Below are 20,719 nucleotides of genomic sequence, written 5' to 3'. Positions count from 1 at the left end.
ATTAGCATGATTGAAATTCCGTCTTATCTACTGAAACTGCGTTACGGGGCCGTTGCACAGCGGACACTTCAACAGATACGCTCCTCTGAGCAACCAAAGTCCAAAGATGATGTTCGTAATGCCATGGTGAGCCACCTCTCCACTATTGGGATAATTGGGTCCAATCCAGTCATGTTTAGCAAAAATGAAGACTATATCGATAAGTTGGTGGAAATCTTCAAGAATAAGGGACCTGCAAAAGCAAGTGCAATGGTTAGTGATGAATTTGTCAATGACGAGACCGAAACGGATGAGCTTGTGACGGAAGTTGACGATAGCAGTGTTGGCAAATCTCCCTCTGTTGCTTTGAAAGCCGAACCTCTAGATAGTGCGGCTACTTCTATTGACTGCCAATCTCTCCCATCTCGGTGGATCACTCCAAAGGAATGCCAGTTCGAACTTTCGCTAGACGGTTTGGAGATCTCGACCAAGAATCCCACCAAATCCGTGTCCTCCACTTCCTCGATAACGGTCAATCTTCCTCATCACGGTCGTTCCAGCATATTCTCGACAAAAGCCAATTTCAGCGTGCATGAAACGATCGGCATATACTATTATGAGGTGGAGGTTCTTTTTGGCCTAAACTCGGGGTCGGAGATAACAATAGGATACATGGATGGAGATCAACCAGAGGAAATTATCAGCTCTTTGAGGGGCCACGACGAGAACGCATGGGGATACAAAGGCAAAGACGGCAAGCTAGTAAGCTTTGAGGAGTGTAGATCCAGCGTTCGTACATCGTGCAAGTTTGGCAATAAAGATGTCGTTGGATGCGGAGTGAACTTTGTCAATCGCTCGATATTTATCACCAAGAACGGCGTATTCCTTGGTGAAGCCTTTTCTTTGCCATCGAACATGAAACGAGTTGTACCTGTGGTGAGTCTGGGATCATGGAACTCGATTTCGACCAATTTTGGCCATACCAAAAGCTTCAGGTTCAATATTGACAACTATGTCGACTCATTCAAATTACGGTTCTTAAAGACAATCAATAACCACCAAGTACCCTCCGTGACACTAGACAATGGCACAGAAATCAAAGACTCCAACGATATGAAGAACTCGCTCAACCAAATGATCAAAAAGTACTTTGAGCACAGAGGGTATGCAAACGCGCTCAAGTCTTTTGAGAAGGATTTGAGTCTTGAAGGCCGTACAGAGCCACCATTTCCTATAAGACGGGAGAGCTATATCAAAATGCAGCTCAAGGATTTGATTTCAAGCAATGAAATCGGTTTAGCTACGGACTTGATTAATTCCAATTTTCCTGGTCTGCTCGAAGACAATACAGATATACAATTCAAATTAGACTGTCTTAAACTGGTTAACATGGTCGGTAATGATAGTGAAGGACAATTTATTAAACTTGCTAAACAAATGAAGTCAACTTACACTTCGGAGCAATATCAAAAAACACTAAACGATCTTTTGGGGTTGCTTGCATACGATGACCCAACTGCCACTGTGCTGTACAAATCATTTGTGAACTTCGAACGTGCTAGATTGGTGCACAAGCTCTGCATGTTGATTAATATGAAAAGTGGCATTCCGGCATTATCCAATTTTGAACAGTTAGTTCAAGCCGCAGACTCCATGGTCGCTGCGAGCAATGATCTCAATACCGCACTGATAGATATAGTAAATGATTTTGTCCAGATATGAGCTCACAATTGATTTTTCAGTTCCTCGAGGATGACGTCGCTCAATCTTATGATTCCATCTGCATTGCACAATCTATATGTGTCATTAGCCTGGTACGTGGCCTGATCCATATTGCCCGTTGCATCTACTTTGATGTAGCCTAACACGTTATCAACGTTCACTTGCTGGTTCATGTACTCGGGAACACGTTTAAGATCATATATGGGCATATAAGAATTTCGATAATTAAGCGAATCCAGTCGATACATCATTTCATCAGCAACGTGGTCTTTGATGACCTGTTGTAAGCGTTCGATGAAAGACTTGTTTTCAACGAAATTATCAGGTGTGACTTGGTAGTCAGCACCTATATTATCTATTACTCTGATTTTCCCTATCGGCAGACGTGCGGGGTTGGAGCTAAAAGATAGTAACGCGGTAGAACCAGCATGATGAAGATATAACTGTGACTGTGCGGCGTATTTTAATGTTTTGACTAGATTGCTGTTGGCAAATTGACCGATCCCAGATAAGCTCATAGTGAAGTATAATTTTTGCGGGGAAAATATATTTATATTGGCAGCTCGAACAATTTATATTTGATCGTGTTCAAAGTATTCCAATATACTTTCGGACATTTTCTGCGCAAAATCATGCTTTTGTTCTTCGGGAAGACGGGAAGCATCAATACGCGCCTGTTTCATTTTTTCCACAAGCCGAGAAACGTCTAACAGTTTCTCACCATCACGATCCAGCAAAGGATGCGTGTAATCAGCAGCAGTTTTGACTGGCTTACTTGCCTGTATTCGCTCCTGTAAAGATCTCCATCTATGTGCTTGAACTGATGCACGGATCCGTTCTTCATCATAAGTAATATACTCAAACCCTGACATAATGAACATGTCCTGATAGAATTCGTCGGTTTCTAGCGGATTGAATCCAACGACAATCTTGAATCCATCCCACTGAGGTTCTCCAAAATCTTCAGTATATTCGTCGTCCAGCTTAGTCGCTAAGCGCTCTAGATGTCGTCCAATCTCTTTGATTTCTTCGTTGCTTGTGGATTGTAGATCAATACATATTACTAGCCCCTGTATTTCTTCTCGGAGTATTTTGGCTTCTGCAGTATTAAGCTCGTTGAACCACTCCTCGACAGACTCGAATTCATCTACGAAAATAGAGACTGATGTTCTATAATACTTCGTCTCAATCGGAACATCGTCCACTATCAGACCACTTTGAGATACATCATTTGTCAGATCTTTATCCTTGACAGAAAACACGTGCTGGACAAGCCGCACCTTGTCCACACCTACCTTACCAGCGATCAATATTCTGTTCATGAGTTCGAATTGGCTGTGTAAATCCCAGCTTTGAATAAACAAAAAATAACTTGCAATTGTTTGTTTCATATGACATCAAAACTAGATATAAACCCTCAGAAAAATGATAATGACTCACTCATACAATATGCACTGACATCGGACGATTACCTGGACCAATTTGTGCCAATAATAAAAGCCGAATTGGCGAACAAAGAGTCTTTGGAGGATCTGATATCGAGACTTGATTCCGCGTACAAAGAAGAAGAAGATACTCTTGAAGGAGCATCCTTTACTTCAGTAGACAAGCTAACTAGCTCAATCGAAAACATATCTGAAGTATCAAAAACATCGGGGCAAATTGGTCAAGAGATTGCGTCCATAAATGGCCAGCTTAGAAAGACAGGATTGGATTATTTGGATAAGAAGAAAACCGCTCTCAAATACAAGCGACTCCATAACAAGATCTCAGAGACTACATTGACAATTAACTTGTGCCTGGATATGCTTGATAAAACAAACAAAGTCTTTGAATTGTTTCACAACAAAAGCTATTATAAAGCTTTGATCAATTTGAATCTGCTAATGAAAAGTCGTTCTGAAGACATTGAAATGTTTGAATTCACCCAAAAAATTCATAACTCGCTTCCGACAATCAAACAGCTTATCATCGATGAGACATTCAACCAGCTAATAAGATGGTTCAACGTCAGCTTTGAAAAAAATCTTACATCAATTGGAGAACAAATGTTCGAGCATTTCGAGAAACTGAATCAAGCATGGGCTGAACAGCAGCAGCAGGATGAAAGTTTGCTGCCGTTCAAGGTAAACACGCCTTTGGAAAGGGCTTTCAGAGATGATGAGCTCAAATCTTTCAACCCCCTCTCAAATGACAAGGTTCAGATTGATCTTGGTCCAGTTTATCATTCTATAATGGTGTTCGAGCTAATCGATGAATTTGATAGACTCAAAGATGACTTTTCTAACGAACTGCTTCGCAAGCGTGATCGACTGATCTACCCCATAAGAGAGGCACTCGCGACTCAAAAACTGGACATGTTTTCCAACAACGAGTCTCTGAAAATTGTCATTTACTCACTCGCTGCCTTTTTTGTGACGGACAGAATGATTGCGGCCAAAACGGAATATCAATTGAGAAACAAAAAGCAAACAGATGATTTATTTAGTTCTGTCATTACAAAGTTCGTTCCAGTACTAAAGAGGCATATTGAGAAATTACATGACGACTCTCAAAACTTGAAGGATCTGAACGAAATAATTGGCATATTCGTTCAAATTCTGGAAAATTATGAGTTCAATGTGGAAGCACTCTATGAAGTACTTATTATGCTATTCCAAGAATACATCAATACTCTTACAAGGGATTTTGAGCTTGATTATCAAAACCTGTCTCTTGAAGAAAACCCACAGCCTATTACTATAGAGAATAAGACACAATTGAATAATGTTCAGGCAAACTGTTTCCACAAATTCAAGGATACCATAACAGAGTTCCCAGTTGTTCTTCCATTCTCGATAATCTATGTGGCTACTTGTTTAAAAATGAGAGCATTTATTCATGATGTTTACGACTTCGTTGGAAAGTATTATGTGCATCAAAATACGGAGATATTGAAGCTTATTGGCAAGTCTGTGGACCACGTTCTCATAAATATTGTGTTGAAGGATCTCAAAACAAAAATTGACTCTTCATATAAAGAGGAGGTGTCTCAGAACCTCATAAATCTAGAGTTCTTTTCCAGGTCCGTGATTGAAATCGAGAATTATTTGAACTACTCCAACGATCCCACCATCGCGAGATGCAGGTCATCATCGCTATTAACTCGCTTAAGGTCTCAGAAGGAGTTTCAAGCAATACAGTCGAAAGCGGAAGAAGGAATGTTCGATATGGTGGACTCCAAAATTGATATGCTGTTTGATATGGTCGATTTTGATTGGGAGTCCAAGGAAGTCAATGAGGAGCCTAGCATTGGCATCAAGGATATGGGCCTGTTCTTGGAAAACATATTCATGCTTGACTTTTCGCATCTTCCCTACACAATCAAATCTTTGTTGCTGATAAGAACATTCGACAAAATTGTCAACTTCTTTAAGCAATCGATCTATCAGACTGATTTTATCACAAACGAAAGTATAATGAATTTTGAGACGGATATCAAATATATTGAATCTATTATTCCTGGTCTCAAGCAGCAGAACACATCGACGCGGCACCTGACTGCTGACTCGGATACCTCCAACTCGACTTTCCAAACCATATTTGCTGGTCTAACACAAATCATAGACCTTTTGAAAGATGGAAATTTAGAAGCTTACAAAGATGAGACTACACGAATGCGTAAATTTAATACCATTTTGCCAGAAGAAGCGATCGAGTTAATTCAGAAACTTGAAAACTATCAGGTGCTGAAACGCGAGATGTCTGAACCAGAGCAACAAGAACATATTGATCCCAATAGTGGGTCAAATGGAGATTCCGCACGGTCAATGTTTGGCTTCAAGAGGTCGAATACCACCGCATCTTTTACATCTCCTTCAAAAATGTCAATGTTCAAAAGACAGATTTCCTAAATTACACTTCAAGCGGCTCCCAGCTAAGCCAGTCACTGCTCCGATTTGGAATTAAGCCCAGCTTATTCAACTTCCAAACGCCAATGGCCATGTTTCCACAACAACATGCAACATATAGAAATTGTAAAATCGTCTTTCCCTGATTATCGTTTAATTCTAAATCGCGGAACTTTTCTTTAACCTGAAAAATCTCCTTTATGGAGTTGACGAAAAGCATCAATACCATGACAATAGGAATCAGTTGAAGCGAATTGGGTGACATGTACATCATTATCAAGTTCATAGGAATATTTTTAGATGGCGATTTTGCCAACTCCCACGCTCTTTCGTATTTCAGTTTCTCAAGGCCAGAGCTTTTGTTCGCTGTTTTCACCTGCGGCTTGATCTTGCCTTCTTTCCATTGTTTGTAAAACTGCTCATTAAATCCAGGAGGTGGTGGAGCAGATTTGCTGGATGGCTTATCACCCCTTTTTGGTGGGCTTTTATATTGACTGACCCAATCCATGAAAAAATATAATTAAATTCAAATTATTTTTGTTCCGACCCATGCAAAATTATAGATTAGTCAAGCATGCTCCTGCACTCAAGTACTCATATAATGATTCACGGACAGTAGTGCACATAAAGTCTTCCACTCCATTCATGTCAGCGGTTAAACGAATACAGAAAAACATAGAGTATTTTGATCATAAATATACTAAGAAAGGGAAGCCGATACCGAATGAGAACAAGTCAATACCATATATTATTGTGCGCGGAATGGGAAAAACAATTGTCAAGGTTACTAATCTTGCTCTCCATTTTGATCAAGAGCTGAATCACAAAGTAGAAGTGTTCACCAAAACAGTAGAAGTCCTTGATGAGCTACAGAGTGCGAATGATGACGACATTTACCAGCGAAGGAAAGTTTCTTGCATAGAATTGCATATACACCTTCAGAAAAGGTAAAGACACTTCTTCAAATTATAGCCTATATGGTATTAATACATCAGCATTCATTTTTTATATTTTGCTCTCTTCATCAATCGTTAGTGTGCGGCTCAGCTTATTGAGACATTTCTGTTGAATATCTGTCAGTTGTTTGAGTAATTTCTCGTGTTGCTTGCGTTCTTGTTTGTCGGTGGACTTTAGTTCTAGCCTGCTTATAAGTTCATTACAATTGCTCAGGCAATCGTCGAAATACCCCAAATAGTAACGTCGCTCTAGACCATGAATTGTTTGAGCTCTGGCTATGCTGTCCACAGAGCAAAGGTTAGCTATTACTATCGGGTTTTCCATAAAGGTTTCAAGCTCGCTCACGATGGGGCCTTCCTGCAAAAATTGTTTCTTCTGTAAAAGATACTCTTCGTAACTTTGTCCCTTACGAACTCGTATATGGCTATCCTCCGCCTTTTCCGACGCACTTTCATGACTATGGTTCGTATAATCAGGAGTTTCCATTGAAAAGTCCCTACGTTATAATTTTTTATATAATATTTTTTTCGATATTGACATTTAAATAAATAGATAACCCGGCTTACTCCTTGAGCCCATTGATGGTAGCCACACAATGTCTAGTGTGTCTGTAGTCCCTGAACTCCAGCAACCAAATGCCTTGCCATGTACCTGTTGCCAGCCTTCCATTGCTAATGGGAATGTTGAGGGATGCTCCTATCAAGGAAGATTTGACGTGCCCTGACATGTCATCAGGGCCTTCGTCTGTATGAATGAATTGGCACTTACCACCTCCATTATCAGGGCAGATCATGTTCAAGGCAGTCGTCATGTCAGTACGGACATCGGGGTCCCAGTTTTCGTTCAAACTCAAAGCACAAGATGTGTGTTGAACAAACAAGTTGAGCATTCCAACCTTATACTTCTTGATTTGTGGGAGGTTCTTTAATACCTCGTCGGTGACCAAGTAGCAGCCGCGGGATCGTGGAGAGAAGGAGAATTTAGTTTGTTCCCAAGACATAGGAGAGATAATTGCTGGAAAGAAATACGACTTACATAATCTAGAAGTCCGAGTCTGAAAATATTTCCGGACTGTAGTCGCGGTCTTCCTCTTCATCATCACTGGAAATCAAAGGCCCTGCCAGGAGAAGTGTTTCTGGAGAACAGACAAAATCAATGGGCTTTTCGATCGTGGTGGCTCTCTCCTCCTCGTTGTATTCCCAAAGACCCTTCAATTCTCCCCTATAGAGGGCTGTCGATAATGTTGATAAGATAATACTAGGACACAGATATAATAGTGCCGGCTGTGCACGGTTGAAAACATGTAGCACTGTCACGGTGGATATCAGCCCTATTGTATAACCGATCAGGGCACTGTAAAAGTATGGCTTATCAATTTTTTGTAGGTGATGAAACTCTGTGCCTGGATGCAGCTCATGATATCTATATAGGTCATACCTCAAACAGAGCGAAATGAAGAGACCAGGCACGATCATATCTCCGAGACCCAAGATTGACATCTGAACCTCGTTGTTCTCGCTTGACAGCTTGCTAGGGACAAGCATTTTGACAGGAATATCAATTTTGGTAGCAACATCAACCATGACGTTAGATCCGAAGACAAAATAAATATCGTAGATGAAGAAGAGAATCAGCATGATCAATGCTGGCCTAAAGCTGGGTAATCTACTCACAGAAAGGCCAAAGATCGTGAAAGACGCACCAAATATGTTGCTCAATATCCAGTTGTTTTTGCCATCTAGTAAAGCAAACACAATGGAGAGAGCAATTCCAAAGAACCATCCGTAGATATCCGCTGTGGAACAGTAGAAATTGAACAATTGATTTTCCTTTTTGATATTCACACGTGACTCCAAGAGCATCTCACTTTTGATGATTTTCTCGGCTTCTGTGGAGTCGGGGAGCAGGAAGTTTTCTTCCACCCCTGCCGAGTGAAATAAATCGTCCTGAGATATGGTAAAGGCATATCTTTTGACAAATCGTAGCGAATTAAAACCTAGATGGTGGCATATCTTGCGTGCTGTGACTTTTATCAGAAAGGAGATCGTAAAAGAGTTCGCTTTGACACTCAAGATGATTAAATAGCCGTTTAAAATTCTGGTGATTTTCTCGATATCCCAGTTTCGTATTGCAAAATATAAGCCTATGAGAGCAATACCGGCCAACACTGGCATGGCAAAGGCATGAGTCTCATCAATCATCGCTTCGGCTATTGATGTTTCATCGCGATCCGATGGATCAAATAAGGGGTGTTTCTCGTTGGCTATTTTAGCGTTTCTTGGTCTCTCAATAGTACTGTAACTCCCCAAAGAAACCAAAATGAGAGCTATCAAAATTATCGTGGCATAGGATAGATATGCCGTGCTAACGTATGATTGGTCATAGATGTAGAATGCAAATTTATTAGCTAGGTTGTGCGAATACCTTCGCCCCCATTCAACGTATTTCTCCATAAGAGGAAGGAAGAGGGTAATTTTTTTAAGTACGTGTTCGAAAAAAAGGTGGTTTTTAACTATAATTAGATTTCTCTCCAATGTCTTCATTGAAAGAGTTAGAGCAGTTCAATTGCGGTCTACGAACCACAAACGTGAGTATAATGGTCCCAGGTTATTAATCAAGTAGTATCCAGCTATCAAAAATGCGCCATTGCCGGCTGATGGTGCAGGGTCCAAGCACTTCAACAACTGGATTCTTTTGTCCATTATGTTAGGTGTTCCTTTCTATATCACTAGAAGACTTGGATTGGGCCTTTACGGTTTTGTCTTTTTGTTTGCATTGTTAGCAATTCCAATTCTGATGGCCTGGTGGACTGTTTTGTCAACCTACTCCCCAAGGCTCAATGAAAAGGTCAAGTTGCCGAACATGGGTGTTCAATACTACCTTGAATTCCATGACGATGAACTTAAGAATAAATACAAGGATCAGCAGAAAATCCCAATGGAGACTTTCCACAATCTTTATTTTGAAGGAAAGGTTTCGTTCAAAGGAGACGCCTTGGACGTCATGGAGTACAGATACGATTGGGCTTCGTTCAGATTTACCTTGAGCTTGTTCAAATTCTTCCTGTTTGGCATGATTCCAGAAGTTATCATGCATACCAAGTCCCAGGACGAGGAACAAGTGAGAGATCACTATGACAGGGGCGATGATTTTTACTCCTGGTTCTTGGGCCCAAGAATGATTTACACCTCTGGTATCATCACTGAAATTGAGAAAAATGAGACTCTTGAGGAACTTCAAGACAACAAGTTGAAAATCGTTTGTGAGAAGATCGGCTTGAAAAAAGGTGACAAGATGCTTGATCTCGGATGCGGATGGGGTACTCTTGCTTGTTTTGCTTCTTCGCAATACGGGGCAGAGGTTACTGGTGTCACATTGGGCAAGAACCAAACCAAATATGGTAACGAGAAGCTAGCTTCTTACGGTATTTCTTCTGACCAATCCCGCATCGTGTGTTGTGACTATAGAGATTCACCAATGCCTAAGGAGGAGGGCAAGAAGTACGACAAGATCACCTGTTTGGAAATGGCGGAACACGTTGGTGTCAGAAAGTTTTCTTCATTCCTACGCCAAGTTTATGACATGTTGGATGATGATGGTGTCTTCTTCTTGCAATATGCCGGATTGAGAAAATCATGGCAATACGAGGACTTGATATGGGGATTATTCATGAACAAATACATTTTCCCTGGAGCGGACGCCTCAACTCCTTTAGATTTTGTGATTTCTGCTCTAGAAGGAACTGGATTTGAGACGGTTAGTGTCGACAACATCGGTGTTCATTACTCCGCGACATTATACAGGTGGTACAAAAATTGGCTGGCCAACAAGGAGGAAGTTATCTCCAAGTACGGTGTCAAATGGTACAGAATTTGGGAATTCTTCCTTTCTTACTCCACTATTATCGCCAGACAAGGTTCTGCTACCTGTTATCAAATTGTGCTCAGAAAGAACATCAATTCCTATCACAGAATTGAAGATGTTCCGCGGCAAGAAGGTTTGCTTGCTCCAGCTTCCAGGCTTGAGAAATGGGTCAAATAGTCGTTTTGGATTATATGTAAAAGCATGTTTTTTTTATTTATATCTGATTTCTTAAAATGTCTTAATCCCAAGACCAGGTGATCTCAATTTCACCTATCTCCTGGTCTGCCAGCTTGGAGAATGCAGCTGGAGAAAAGTCCAAATCATTGTCTCCACATGACTCGCAAGAGTCAACGACCTTGACCGTGACAGAGTTGCCGTTGTAGCTGGCAGTGATGGTCTTACCACAGTAGGACGAGACATCCTCACCATTGACAGAAGTCTCATAAAGGGAGTGAGAGATGGCGCAGACCAAGTCAGAGTTGGTGCTAGAGGTTCCACAATTGTCAGCTCCAACTTCATAAAAGGTTCCTCTACCGGTATGAGCACCACTAGACGAGACACTTGCAGAAGTTTCGCTTTGAGAAGCGGAAGACTCGGCAGCAGAATTAATTGTGGTTGTTGAGAAAGCTGAGGAGGATAACATTTGGCTACCAGGTTTCGAAGTGTGAGCAGAACTCAAGAACGAAGTGGACAAGGTAGTGTTTGAGTTGAATGAGACAGAAGTGCTCCTAACTTTGGGAGCACCAGTAACGCCTGTGGAAGCTGGAACCTGGCCATCCGTGGAGTCACCTGTAGGTTCATGACCAGTTCCAAGCCATTCAAGCTCGTCTGTTTTGACGGTTAGGTGGCACTTGTTCTCAACATAGCTCACAGCTTGAGCGACCTTTTCTCCCAGATCCTGGGCTTCGAATGGAGCTGCAATGGTGTAGGAAGTGAGTGCAAGAATCAAAAGAGTAGAAGTTTTCATTGGTGTGTGAACAATCTACATTGTGACGGGAAAGGGGGGTGACTTTATAGCGTTCTGTAAATGCGTATTACATCATATCATTCTTCCGCCTCTTCAATAAACGAGAGATTTGTCTAGGTCATGGCCCTAATGGAACGGCCCCCTGCATATGCGCCGACCCGCCCTTCTGGGCCAGCCCAGGATATTTATTGGAGAATAGGGGCCAACAACAGCCAAACGCGCTTTTCGCGTGAATTTCTCTTGTTCAAATCTGTATCATGGCTATTTGATGCGATAATTGCAGGCTAGAACCATTTTGATTCCTTAATTTGTTAATTAATTATGCACATCATATCTGAAAACAATAGTATCTGTACAGGATTTTAGCGAATTTAATTTTGAGGCTGCATGATCGGTCTAAACGGTAAAAAAAAAGTTCTATTTTCCAATCTCCAATACTTTTTTATAGCAGTAGAGTTCAAGAAGAAGTTTGCGAAGCAATTCTTGGTTCACTGGAAACATTTTGGCGATTCTTTTCAGTTTCACGGAGTTCATTCTCTGATCATATACCCAGTGCTTCAGATCTGGAAGTGATAACAGAGAAGGAATTTCTTTATAGGGAAAGCAAAGCCCTTCCGGATCGATTGTAAAAAGTTTCTTTTTAGTCGTGGAAACCAATTGCGAGGTAAATATCAGATTCTTTAATGCAAGAAGTAACGACGACTCCTCGTAACCCAAGGGAGATCCGCCCAAATCGAGAACTATTGTGATTATCAAGCTCAAAAATTGCTTATTCTCTGTTGCGTCATACAGATAGAAAGCATTAAGTCTTACAACTAGTGCTTGGTAGAATAATGATTCTTCATTCAAATATGCTCCTCTTTTGATCGACTTTTTAGAGCTCAAAGCAATATCAAAACACTGTTTCATTTTCGTAGCTACCAAAAGGATGTCTTCCTCTCGAGAATAGATCTGACTGATGTTAGACAAAAACCAGTACGACTCCCCTTTCTCACAGCAAGGCCGGGTTTTCACAAAAACCAAATTTCGGATTGTTGGAGATGAAGTCGAATAAACAAATTTGATGAACTCAAGAGTATATTTGTGAGTGACTCTGGAAGCGGCTTTTTCGATAGTCCCTGTTAATTCCGATTCTTTGAAACATAATAGACTAGACCAAACCATAGACTGAAACAAAGGATTTCCGATGGTAGAGGTCATCAAGGTATGACAAGTTTTCAGGCTTGGTTTCTCTGCTATTGCTTTGAGGCCTTCATACAAAATGGACACTATGGTACTGTTCTTGTTTATGTTGTAGTAGACTAGTAGATTGTCAAAGAAGTCTCCCAGTACCAGCAAGAAATGATTTTTTGAGTCATGGTTTTTGCATAGTTCCATGATATCAAGGTAATAATTGAGTGACGAAATATAAAGCTGATATTCTTGGGTCTCTGTAAAGAGTTCGGTAGTAATTTTGTTTTTGACTGGATCCCTTTTTAATCTATTTTCGCTTTCCTGCTCTCGCAAAGATAAAGGGTACTTTAGGAGAGTTTCGCAAAGTTGGGATTCAGTGAAATAGAGGCGAGTATGCTGAGATACGTCGATCAGCCTAGCCAAGCTACCCAGCAATATATCCCGATACTGAAGCGTGAATTTTTCGCCAGGTGGGGAATAGATGGTGGAATTTATAAACCTGTGAACGAAGTCGAACGTGGGGAATCGTTTCTTTGATGCTTCATAAGAGTCTGATTTAGGTATTTTGATTTTGAACCATTCCTCTGCAAGTGCTGGAAACTTAGTATAGGTTTGAATGATACTGGCTACAAGAAGAATAGAACACTTCAGGAGCTTTGAATCTGGTGCAGCATGTAAACCTGATACAAAATTCTCTAGCGCTTTGCAAATGTAAGAAGAGTACTCATCCATTGTGTCATGAAAATGCTCATAATTCTTTAGCACAGTGAAGAACATGGAACACAATTCTGTTGTTACCGAATGGTCGCCAAAACGCAGCGCAACGATTCCAACACGGGATTCCAAAATACCGCTCAGTATCAATGATTCATACCGCTCTTTTAGACTTGTGGAAAAGTTCTGATTCAAGCGCTTCAATGATATGTATAGTTCATTGAGAGTATTATCGTCACACTGATGTTGTTAGTATTGAGATGGACAAAACTCACCTTGTTCAACACGCCGACGGTAGAGCTTTGAACGTTGTCGAGCAAATATTGGAAACTGGAGTCCTGTTTCTTTTGGTTTGTCACAAGAAACCTAGAGTTTGAAGTAACGGGGCGCTGTGTTGAGTGTTGTTCTAATCCAGCCGTTTTATTTGGGGAAGCACTGAGGCTCTTCATTTTAGGATTAAAAAACAATGTTGCCCTTTTTAGGGATACAAAGGCTGTGCGCCATGTTAAAAATTAAATCAACTAAAAAAAGCAAGATGTGAGATCTGAAACATCCACTAAATATAAATGAAGCATCCCCTACCAAATCTAGCACTTGACAAATCTTGAAACAGTTTGATCCAGAGCAAAGGTGACATTTGGCGCACTAAGGCTTTCATTTACAGGTTTCAAAACAAACGTGCAACAAACTTTTGCTGGCTTTTGACTTATAAGAAGGATCGAAACAGGTATATTGATTTATATTGATAATTCCTTCAAGTGGAATAAATCAGAATGAATAATACATCCTATATCAAGCCACTAAACACAAGATCGGAGTATCCTTACCTATCAGGCCTTCAAGGATGGCAGGGATCTGATTATAATATTCAAAAATCACTAGCGCATCAACCTGGTGATGGCCATAGACTTGTTGCCACCCGTGCCTCCGTTAAAGATTCAAATTCAAAGACTACTAGGACCTTAGCATCCTTGAATCCCCAACAGACAAACAATAGGACAGGGAAAGGGAACGTCAATAATAAGCAAAACAATGAAAGCAAAAGCTCCGTTCCATGTTTCAAGAATGACTATTCAAATCATTACATCCATTCTGGTGTCCTTCCAGTCAAATATGTAAGAAACGCAATTCAACCTGTGGAAGGATATCCCAAGCTACAAAAGCTTATTAAACTTAAAGAGCAACAGGTGATGAAATATGCTACTAGAGCTTATGGCTCAAGAGTCAAGCCTGAAAAAATGGTTGATACGTTGAACAAGTGGATATACGAGGACAATTTACAGTTCGATGTTATCATGATTGGTGCATTATCTGAAAACCAGTTATTATACCCCTTAATATCGCAACTTCCAATTGATAAACTGTGTGCTAAACCGGGATTTTTGTTCATCTGGGCATCCACTCAAAAAATATCCGAGCTTTCTAAACTTCTTTCAAACACTGGCACATGGACAAAGAAATTTAGGAGATCAGAAGAGCTTGTGTTCGTCCCTGTGGACAAAAACTCGCCATTCTATCCCACCGATTCACTAATCCCTGAAGAGCAATTGCTAGAACAAATGCAATGGCATTGTTGGATGTGTATTACTGGAACTGTACGGAGATCATCAGATAAGAACCTTATTCACTGCAACATTAACACTGATCTTTCCATTGAAAATGCTTCTACGAAGAACTCGGCCGTTCCAGCTCAGATATACCAAGTTGCCGAGAATTTTTCAACTTCCACCAAACGGCTGCATATAATCCCATCAAAGACAGGGCTTGATCATCCTGTCAAACTGAGGCCAGGCTGGGTTATCCTGAGCCCCGATGTTATGCTCGATAATTTTGATGCATTGAAATACAAAAAGGAGATTGCAAGTCTGGGTTCAAATATTCCTCTTGACGACGAAATTGAACAGTTAAGACCCAAGACTCCAGTTTAATGTAAGCATTATAACTTTGCTAAAAAAAAACCTAGCATTTCAGATTTTTAACAGCTGCCAATTAAAACTTTCTGGTAGAGAAGTCTGTATTTTGAACCTAATGTACAGATTTTTTCAGCTATATATGAACAGACTGACTTAATGACATTCGATCATCTGTCAAATTTAAGAATTGAAATAATTTCAAACAATTATTGGGACATTGTTTGAAAATTTAAAGATCAACTTGTAATAACACCTCACCCAACCGCAAATAATAAATATAATCAAGCCCATAGTGTACAATGTGTGAAACATCACATCCCTGTTCTGTTTCTCAATGATATTTTCTTATGCACCAATGGAAGAGACATACCTTCCACTCTCAAGTTCATCGATAGTGGACTCAATGACCTCATCGTCATCGTCATCTTCAACTAATTCAATGGTAGCATATTTGATTAAGTCCCACTTTTTCCAAAAAAGTAGACACTCATTAATATCGTCTGAGTCCACGAAATCCTGCAGATAATATTTTGTCTTGATGAGTCTATCCTTCAGTTGCTGCAAACGCACATTTTCAGGAACTTCAGATACACGACGAGTTGTTGATTTCGGGACATCTGCAGGGTAATCACTTTCATATTCCGTGATGTTTGTGTTTGTGGATATTTCTGATTTATAACCCTCTTCTTCGTCAGAAGTAATTGCAATAGAGGTAGGAGTTTGCGGAATTCCATTTCCCCCGTCAAATCCATACACTTCATCCTCATCGACTGCCGTGGCATCACAATATCTTGCCCAGGCTTCATCAATGGCCCCCACAAGGTATTCAAAACAACGACTTCTTGCTGCAAAATCGGAGTCTGGGAGACAACGTCTTGACTTTGGGCTCATGTCCAGAGATGGAGCCTGCGTCACATTGAGAGGAGAAGACACGGCCGATCCCCTTCTACTGAAGGAGTTGTGACCGGCTGCATTGTCAGATGAATCCTCCTTGCGATCCCGTTTCTCTTCTCGCTCGTCGTCACTGTATTGGCTGACAGCTTTTGATAACTTCGAATCCATCATTGCTGATGACAAAGAGTTTCTTAAAAGCTCTCTGTGACTTCTTCTTTTATTTCTTAACCTGTTTCTATCTCTGAGAGTTGTTGGCTTTCTCGAAGCTTCATCTTCAGAAGACTCGTCCTCACTCGACGAGTTTTGGCAACTACGGATGTAGAGCAAACTGCCTTTATTAGAGGACAAGGGGCAGTGCTTTTTGCGGGAAGGACATGAAAGTGACGAGATGGGATTGTTCTCCTTATCGTAATCTGTGTTCACAGATGATCCTCTTTTGATTGAGAGAACCATTTTGGGCGTGTACCTTGCACAAAAAAGGTTTTCCTTTTTTAGGTAACTGACACGATTTCTCTTGACAGCCTCCTTGCTATTAATAACCAATCAGAAGAAAGTATTGGCACAAGCACAACTGAACGTAACAATTAAGTAGTCCAGAAGAACGGTAAGCCCTGTAGTAGTAGTAATATGACTCTAAAACCTCTCTATTTGCAACCAAATATAAGGCTTGAGTACTAGTACCAGCTAAAAATTAACTTGGCAGAACTTGGTGAACAAGTTTTAAAACACCAGAGTGGCAAATTTGCTGGAAAAAAATTGTGGAAATAGGAAATGTACAAGGATAAAATAGTGGGTGGCGAATTGCAGCCAAATTATGGTTCGCAGAAATTTTCTGTGCGGCGCACGCACCTTAGAGAGTAAGACGTGTCTAGAAAATCTTTGGCTATGGTGGTGTATGGATGTCTTCGTAAGGATGTTCTTTGGTGATGAAACTAGCTATATTCGGTGTTGTTTTGGTAATCCAGCTATTGTCACCAGATTGAATGAGTTTCCTTATGCTTGACGAGCTGAGATTATCTGTATGAGCATCTCCTTGAACTAAGAAGATTTTTTCAGCCCATGTAGGGAGTGTGTCTGCTACCATGCCTTTTTTCATTCTCTCAAGGTATTGCATCTGGGATTCTAGAGGATGACTACCGTCATTCCTTGTCAATACGAAACAGTCGCTCGTGTCGAAAAACCCACCCAAGGCCTCCTGCAAAGAACGAGGCTCGTAGTATTTTGGAGCCAGAAGTCTAACTAGAGTATCATAGCCAAGCAGAAAGGTAAACCTCAAGTGGTTTGTGTATTCTCTTTTGAAGTACTCCTCTAAAGTCGAAGCTTTGTCCACAAAAAGGGAGCAATTGGTGATTCCGATAGCGCAAGAGACTCCAAATTGATCAGTAATTTCTTGAGCCAAGTAGTACATCATTTTAAGACGGTCTTCGAACTTGGCAGGTTGTGGTTGCTTGTCGGCATTTTTAACTGAGAGTACTAATAGCACTGACCTTGAGTTTACGCTGCTGTGAACAGTTGATTCATCACCTAATTTATGTGTGAGGGACTTGGCTACCAATGATAAATGACCTTTATGAGGGGGGTTGAATGAGGAGTCCAATACAAGGATACGATTTGTTATTGGAAGAACAAACTGGTTATTCGTTGCAAAGAGCAGCTTGAAAGATTTGGATGTGGTCTTGAGAAATGAGTTCAAGTGAGGCTCAAAACTAAACATTTTATTTAATAAAAAATCACGAAAATACAGTGATTCTTTTCAGGAATCAAGAGTAGAATCGTTATCGGATTAAATGGGAAGCTGTGCTTTTTTATTGATCCGTTTTATATATTTTATTAATTCACAACTCTGGACCACTCGCTCTCAACAACACCATATTGCAACTCAGCAATCCAGTCTGCGATTTGTTTAGTCAAAGGACCAGATTGCTCGCCAGGAAGCAAAGGAACATTGATAGCAGTGCCGTTATAGCCAATCTCTTTGATTGGCGACACAACTGCAGCAGTTCCGGCACCAAATGCCTCGACCAATTCACCAGATTCGGCCTTGGAGGCAATTTCAGTGATGGTACAGTATCTCTCGTTGACATCCCATTCTGATGGATCGAGCCTCTCTCTTGCCAGGCTCAAAATAGAATCTCTTGTCACACCCTCCAAAATAGTGCCGTCCAATGGCGCCGTCACCAACTCTTTCTTTCCTGTAGCCTTGTCTTGGAAAACAACGAAAAAGTTCATGGTACCCACTTCCGTAACGTTCTTTTCTGGACCGAATAACCAGAGATTTTGTTGATAGCCTCTAGAAGCAGCCTCAAGTTGAGGTTTGATACATGGAGCGTAGTTTGCTCCAAGTTTCTTATCACCAACTCCTCCAGGCCAAGCTCTGGTAGCGTAATCGGTCGCTTCCAATCTAACTGCCTTGAAACCAGTCTTATAGTATGGTCCAACAGGCGAACAAATGACAAACAGAAGAGCTCTGTCTGGAGTTCCAACACCAAGACCTGCTGTCGTTCCAATCATAGTTGGTCTGATATATAGAGAGTATCCTCTCTCTTGTGGGATAAAAGCACCGTCGATCTTCAACAATTCCCCGATGAGCTTGATGAGTTCTTCGGAATCAAAAGTAGGCAAGCATATTCTAGCAGCAGATTTGTTCATTCTCTTCATGTTCATGTCTGGTCTGAACATTCTGATCTTTCCCTTACTATCCTTGTATGCCTTAAGACCTTCGAAGAGTTCGAAAGCATAGTGAAAAACGCAAGAAGATGGATCAAGAGAAAGATTGCCGTATGGTTTGATCTCTGGAGTGCCCCAACCGGACTCTGCAGTCCATTCAATAGTCAACATATGATCGGTAAATGATTGGCCGAAAACAAGCTGGTCATTAGGCAGCTTAGTCTTTGGTGCTGTAGTTTTGGTGATCTTCAGCTTTGAAGAATCTAGCGCAGACGACATGCTCCTTATAAAGTTTTTGCTTCTGAATGACTGTTTTAGAAAAAACATTTTGAGGTTGATTTTAGACTAAGTTGGTGAGTAATTTACAGATCTCCGGAAATGATAAATTTTCATTGAATTTTATCAAATTTCGGTTATTAAGGGAAATGAGGTAAGAAGTGTTTTATCTGAGATGAGCTGACTTAAATTATTTTTGGCTTGTAAATTTCTTACTTGCTTCCAGTTTCCTATCCAGACTCCTCAATCTCTCGTTCTTTTTTTCCTCTTGATCCTGGGAAAGTCTACTCAACAATGCAGGATCATGCGGGCTCTTGAATGCCGACTTGAATAAACTTAATTTATCCGTCTCTGGTATCTGTGCGTTACTCGATAAGGCCTTGTTCTTAACCTCTTTCTTTTTGCTCTTGTCCCCATTTTGCTTCTTCAGCCTGTTCCGTTCGATCGCAGATCTTTTCTCCAAAATCTCAACCACCTTTTTAGTTTTATCGAATAAAGCCGCTTGTAGTTCTTTATTGTTGAGTTCAGAGCGCTGTTCCTTTTTGACAATTGAGCATTCTTTGACGTAATTACCACCATGCAATTTAAGGAACTCAGGAGAGTTGAGTGCAAACAAGAACGACTGCATTCCCTGTTCTCCGGATTTCAAAACGAACCACCAAAAAGGATACAAAATCAAATAAAGCAGCAGGCCCCAAATGGAGCCCATGGAGAGAATGCGGCGCATCGAAGGGGTTCTTACCAATCCTGGGTTCACGACGTTGATTTTCGTGTTATTTGGTTCACCATCTTTTCTTTGAAAGCTGTCCAGCCTGCGTTGGTACTCTTTTGCAAACATGGAAAGCATTAGCTTTGATGTCCCATAGACCTTCCATGGCTGGTTTGCAGGGTATTTTCTTTCGTCCCACAACAAATCGTTCAGATCGATCTCACCTATTGACTGACTCATACAGCTGGCCAGTAATATTCTAACATCTCTATCTGCCAACTGAACTTTGAGAGACGGTTCAAGCAATGTGAGCAGATGAAAGTGGCCTAGGTAATTGATTGCCATTTGACGTTCAACGCCGTCTATACTTGATTCTCTCACCTTGCCAATTGGTGCCGCTTCGGCTGCAAGGCACAGAATCCCATCAAGACGACGCGGTGGGGACTGATCAAGCCAAGTGGTAGCAAATTTTCTAATGGAATACAAGGAGGACAAGTCACAATGCTCCGCGTAAATCAATTGGTTGCCCGTGTCGTTCCTGAGATCATCGATATAATCTGTAATCCACGCACCTCCTGACCCATCCTCATTCAACTGTGAGCTCAACAGAACAAGTTGTGCACCTCTATTAGCAAGCTCGCGCACCAAGGAGGCGCCGATACCCGACGTTCCTCCGGTCACGAGATAAACTTTACCGTGTAAGTCTCTCTCCCACGTATTAGTTGATCCACCAAAGTAAAACTTTGTGAGTCCTGCTGTAAGCAAGAGCGGTCCGTATTTTTTTGCATAGTCCCACCCTGGAACTTTATCAGTACCTTCCAGCAGTATAGTACCTAGAATATTGAGTGGCATAGTATCACTAAAATAGAGGGATCAACGTAAAATCGATGAACAAATAATTCACACAGCCTTGAAAAAAAAAATTATTTGGAAAGTAATTCAACTATTGATCAACATGGACGAGTTACTTTTCTACAACTCTGTTGGTGATCCC

General features: G+C 40.9%; 13 protein-coding genes across 13 annotated transcripts; 4 read left to right on the top strand and 9 right to left on the bottom strand.

The window, feature by feature from the left end:
* Positions 1-59: 59 nt before the first annotated feature.
* Positions 60-3,030, bottom strand: OGAPODRAFT_91875 (uncharacterized protein). The gene has a single exon (XM_018357053.1). The coding sequence runs from the start codon at positions 3,021-3,023 to the stop codon at positions 2,274-2,276; it is 750 nt and encodes a 249-aa protein (XP_018213062.1). The 5' UTR covers positions 3,024-3,030; the 3' UTR covers positions 60-2,273.
* On the top strand, positions 60-3,030 carry OGAPODRAFT_15177 (uncharacterized protein). The gene has a single exon (XM_018353553.1). The coding sequence runs from the start codon at positions 124-126 to the stop codon at positions 1,699-1,701; it is 1,578 nt and encodes a 525-aa protein (XP_018213061.1). The 5' UTR covers positions 60-123; the 3' UTR covers positions 1,702-3,030.
* Positions 3,031-3,296: 266 nt separating this feature from the next.
* Positions 3,297-6,117, top strand: OGAPODRAFT_15176 (uncharacterized protein; the record flags this gene model as incomplete). Its single annotated transcript, XM_018353552.1, has 1 exon — positions 3,297-6,117. A coding segment is annotated over exon 1 (1,484 nt), but the record flags the coding sequence as incomplete, so codon positions are not given.
* A 28-nt stretch (positions 6,118-6,145) lies between these two features.
* Positions 6,146-7,034, bottom strand: OGAPODRAFT_91873 (uncharacterized protein; the record flags this gene model as incomplete). The annotated part of the gene is made up of 1 exon (XM_018357052.1): positions 6,146-7,034. One exon carries the CDS (start codon positions 7,032-7,034, stop codon positions 6,597-6,599), a length of 438 nt encoding a protein of 145 aa, XP_018213059.1. The 3' UTR covers positions 6,146-6,596.
* Positions 7,035-7,055: 21 nt separating this feature from the next.
* Positions 7,056-8,944, bottom strand: OGAPODRAFT_15175 (uncharacterized protein). The gene has a single exon (XM_018353551.1). It carries the CDS (start codon positions 8,747-8,749, stop codon positions 7,589-7,591), a length of 1,161 nt encoding a protein of 386 aa, XP_018213057.1. The 5' UTR covers positions 8,750-8,944; the 3' UTR covers positions 7,056-7,588.
* OGAPODRAFT_6027 (uncharacterized protein) lies at positions 7,111-7,548 on the bottom strand (the record flags this gene model as incomplete). The annotated part of the gene is made up of 1 exon (XM_018355774.1): positions 7,111-7,548. One exon carries the CDS (start codon positions 7,546-7,548, stop codon positions 7,111-7,113), a length of 438 nt encoding a protein of 145 aa, XP_018213058.1.
* Positions 8,945-9,107: 163 nt separating the features above from the next.
* On the top strand, positions 9,108-10,589 carry OGAPODRAFT_91870 (uncharacterized protein; the record flags this gene model as incomplete). The annotated part of the gene is made up of 1 exon (XM_018357051.1): positions 9,108-10,589. The coding sequence occupies exon 1, from the start codon at positions 9,252-9,254 to the stop codon at positions 10,587-10,589; it is 1,338 nt and encodes a 445-aa protein (XP_018213056.1). The 5' UTR covers positions 9,108-9,251.
* Positions 10,590-10,624: 35 nt separating this feature from the next.
* On the bottom strand, positions 10,625-11,396 carry OGAPODRAFT_15172 (uncharacterized protein). The gene has a single exon (XM_018353550.1). It carries the CDS (start codon positions 11,377-11,379, stop codon positions 10,651-10,653), a length of 729 nt encoding a protein of 242 aa, XP_018213055.1. The 5' UTR covers positions 11,380-11,396; the 3' UTR covers positions 10,625-10,650.
* A 2,130-nt stretch (positions 11,397-13,526) lies between these two features.
* Positions 13,527-15,194, top strand: OGAPODRAFT_81024 (uncharacterized protein; the record flags this gene model as incomplete). The annotated part of the gene is made up of 2 exons (XM_018356484.1): positions 13,527-13,544; positions 14,331-15,194. The coding sequence occupies 2 exons, from the start codon at positions 13,527-13,529 to the stop codon at positions 15,192-15,194; spliced, it is 882 nt and encodes a 293-aa protein (XP_018213054.1).
* A 72-nt stretch (positions 15,195-15,266) lies between these two features.
* Positions 15,267-16,811, bottom strand: OGAPODRAFT_15171 (uncharacterized protein). The gene has a single exon (XM_018353549.1). The coding sequence runs from the start codon at positions 16,524-16,526 to the stop codon at positions 15,525-15,527; it is 1,002 nt and encodes a 333-aa protein (XP_018213053.1). The 5' UTR covers positions 16,527-16,811; the 3' UTR covers positions 15,267-15,524.
* A 14-nt stretch (positions 16,812-16,825) lies between these two features.
* On the bottom strand, positions 16,826-17,827 carry OGAPODRAFT_15170 (uncharacterized protein). The gene has a single exon (XM_018353548.1). It carries the CDS (start codon positions 17,785-17,787, stop codon positions 16,957-16,959), a length of 831 nt encoding a protein of 276 aa, XP_018213052.1. The 5' UTR covers positions 17,788-17,827; the 3' UTR covers positions 16,826-16,956.
* A 36-nt stretch (positions 17,828-17,863) lies between these two features.
* On the bottom strand, positions 17,864-20,311 carry OGAPODRAFT_15169 (uncharacterized protein). The gene has a single exon (XM_018353547.1). It carries the CDS (start codon positions 19,017-19,019, stop codon positions 17,904-17,906), a length of 1,116 nt encoding a protein of 371 aa, XP_018213051.1. The 5' UTR covers positions 19,020-20,311; the 3' UTR covers positions 17,864-17,903.
* Positions 19,319-20,577, bottom strand: OGAPODRAFT_81020 (uncharacterized protein; the record flags this gene model as incomplete). The annotated part of the gene is made up of 2 exons (XM_018356483.1): positions 19,319-19,341; positions 19,386-20,577. The coding sequence occupies 2 exons, from the start codon at positions 20,575-20,577 to the stop codon at positions 19,319-19,321; spliced, it is 1,215 nt and encodes a 404-aa protein (XP_018213050.1).
* Positions 20,578-20,719: the final 142 nt, after the last annotated feature.

Source organism: Ogataea polymorpha (assembly GCF_001664045.1).
Source record: "Ogataea polymorpha strain NCYC 495 leu1.1 chromosome Unknown OGAPOscaffold_1, whole genome shotgun sequence".
Taxonomy (NCBI): Eukaryota; Fungi; Ascomycota; class Pichiomycetes; order Pichiales; family Pichiaceae; genus Ogataea; species Ogataea polymorpha.
Note: the sequence above shows the minus strand (reverse complement) of the source record. Positions and strands in the feature narration are given on the sequence as shown.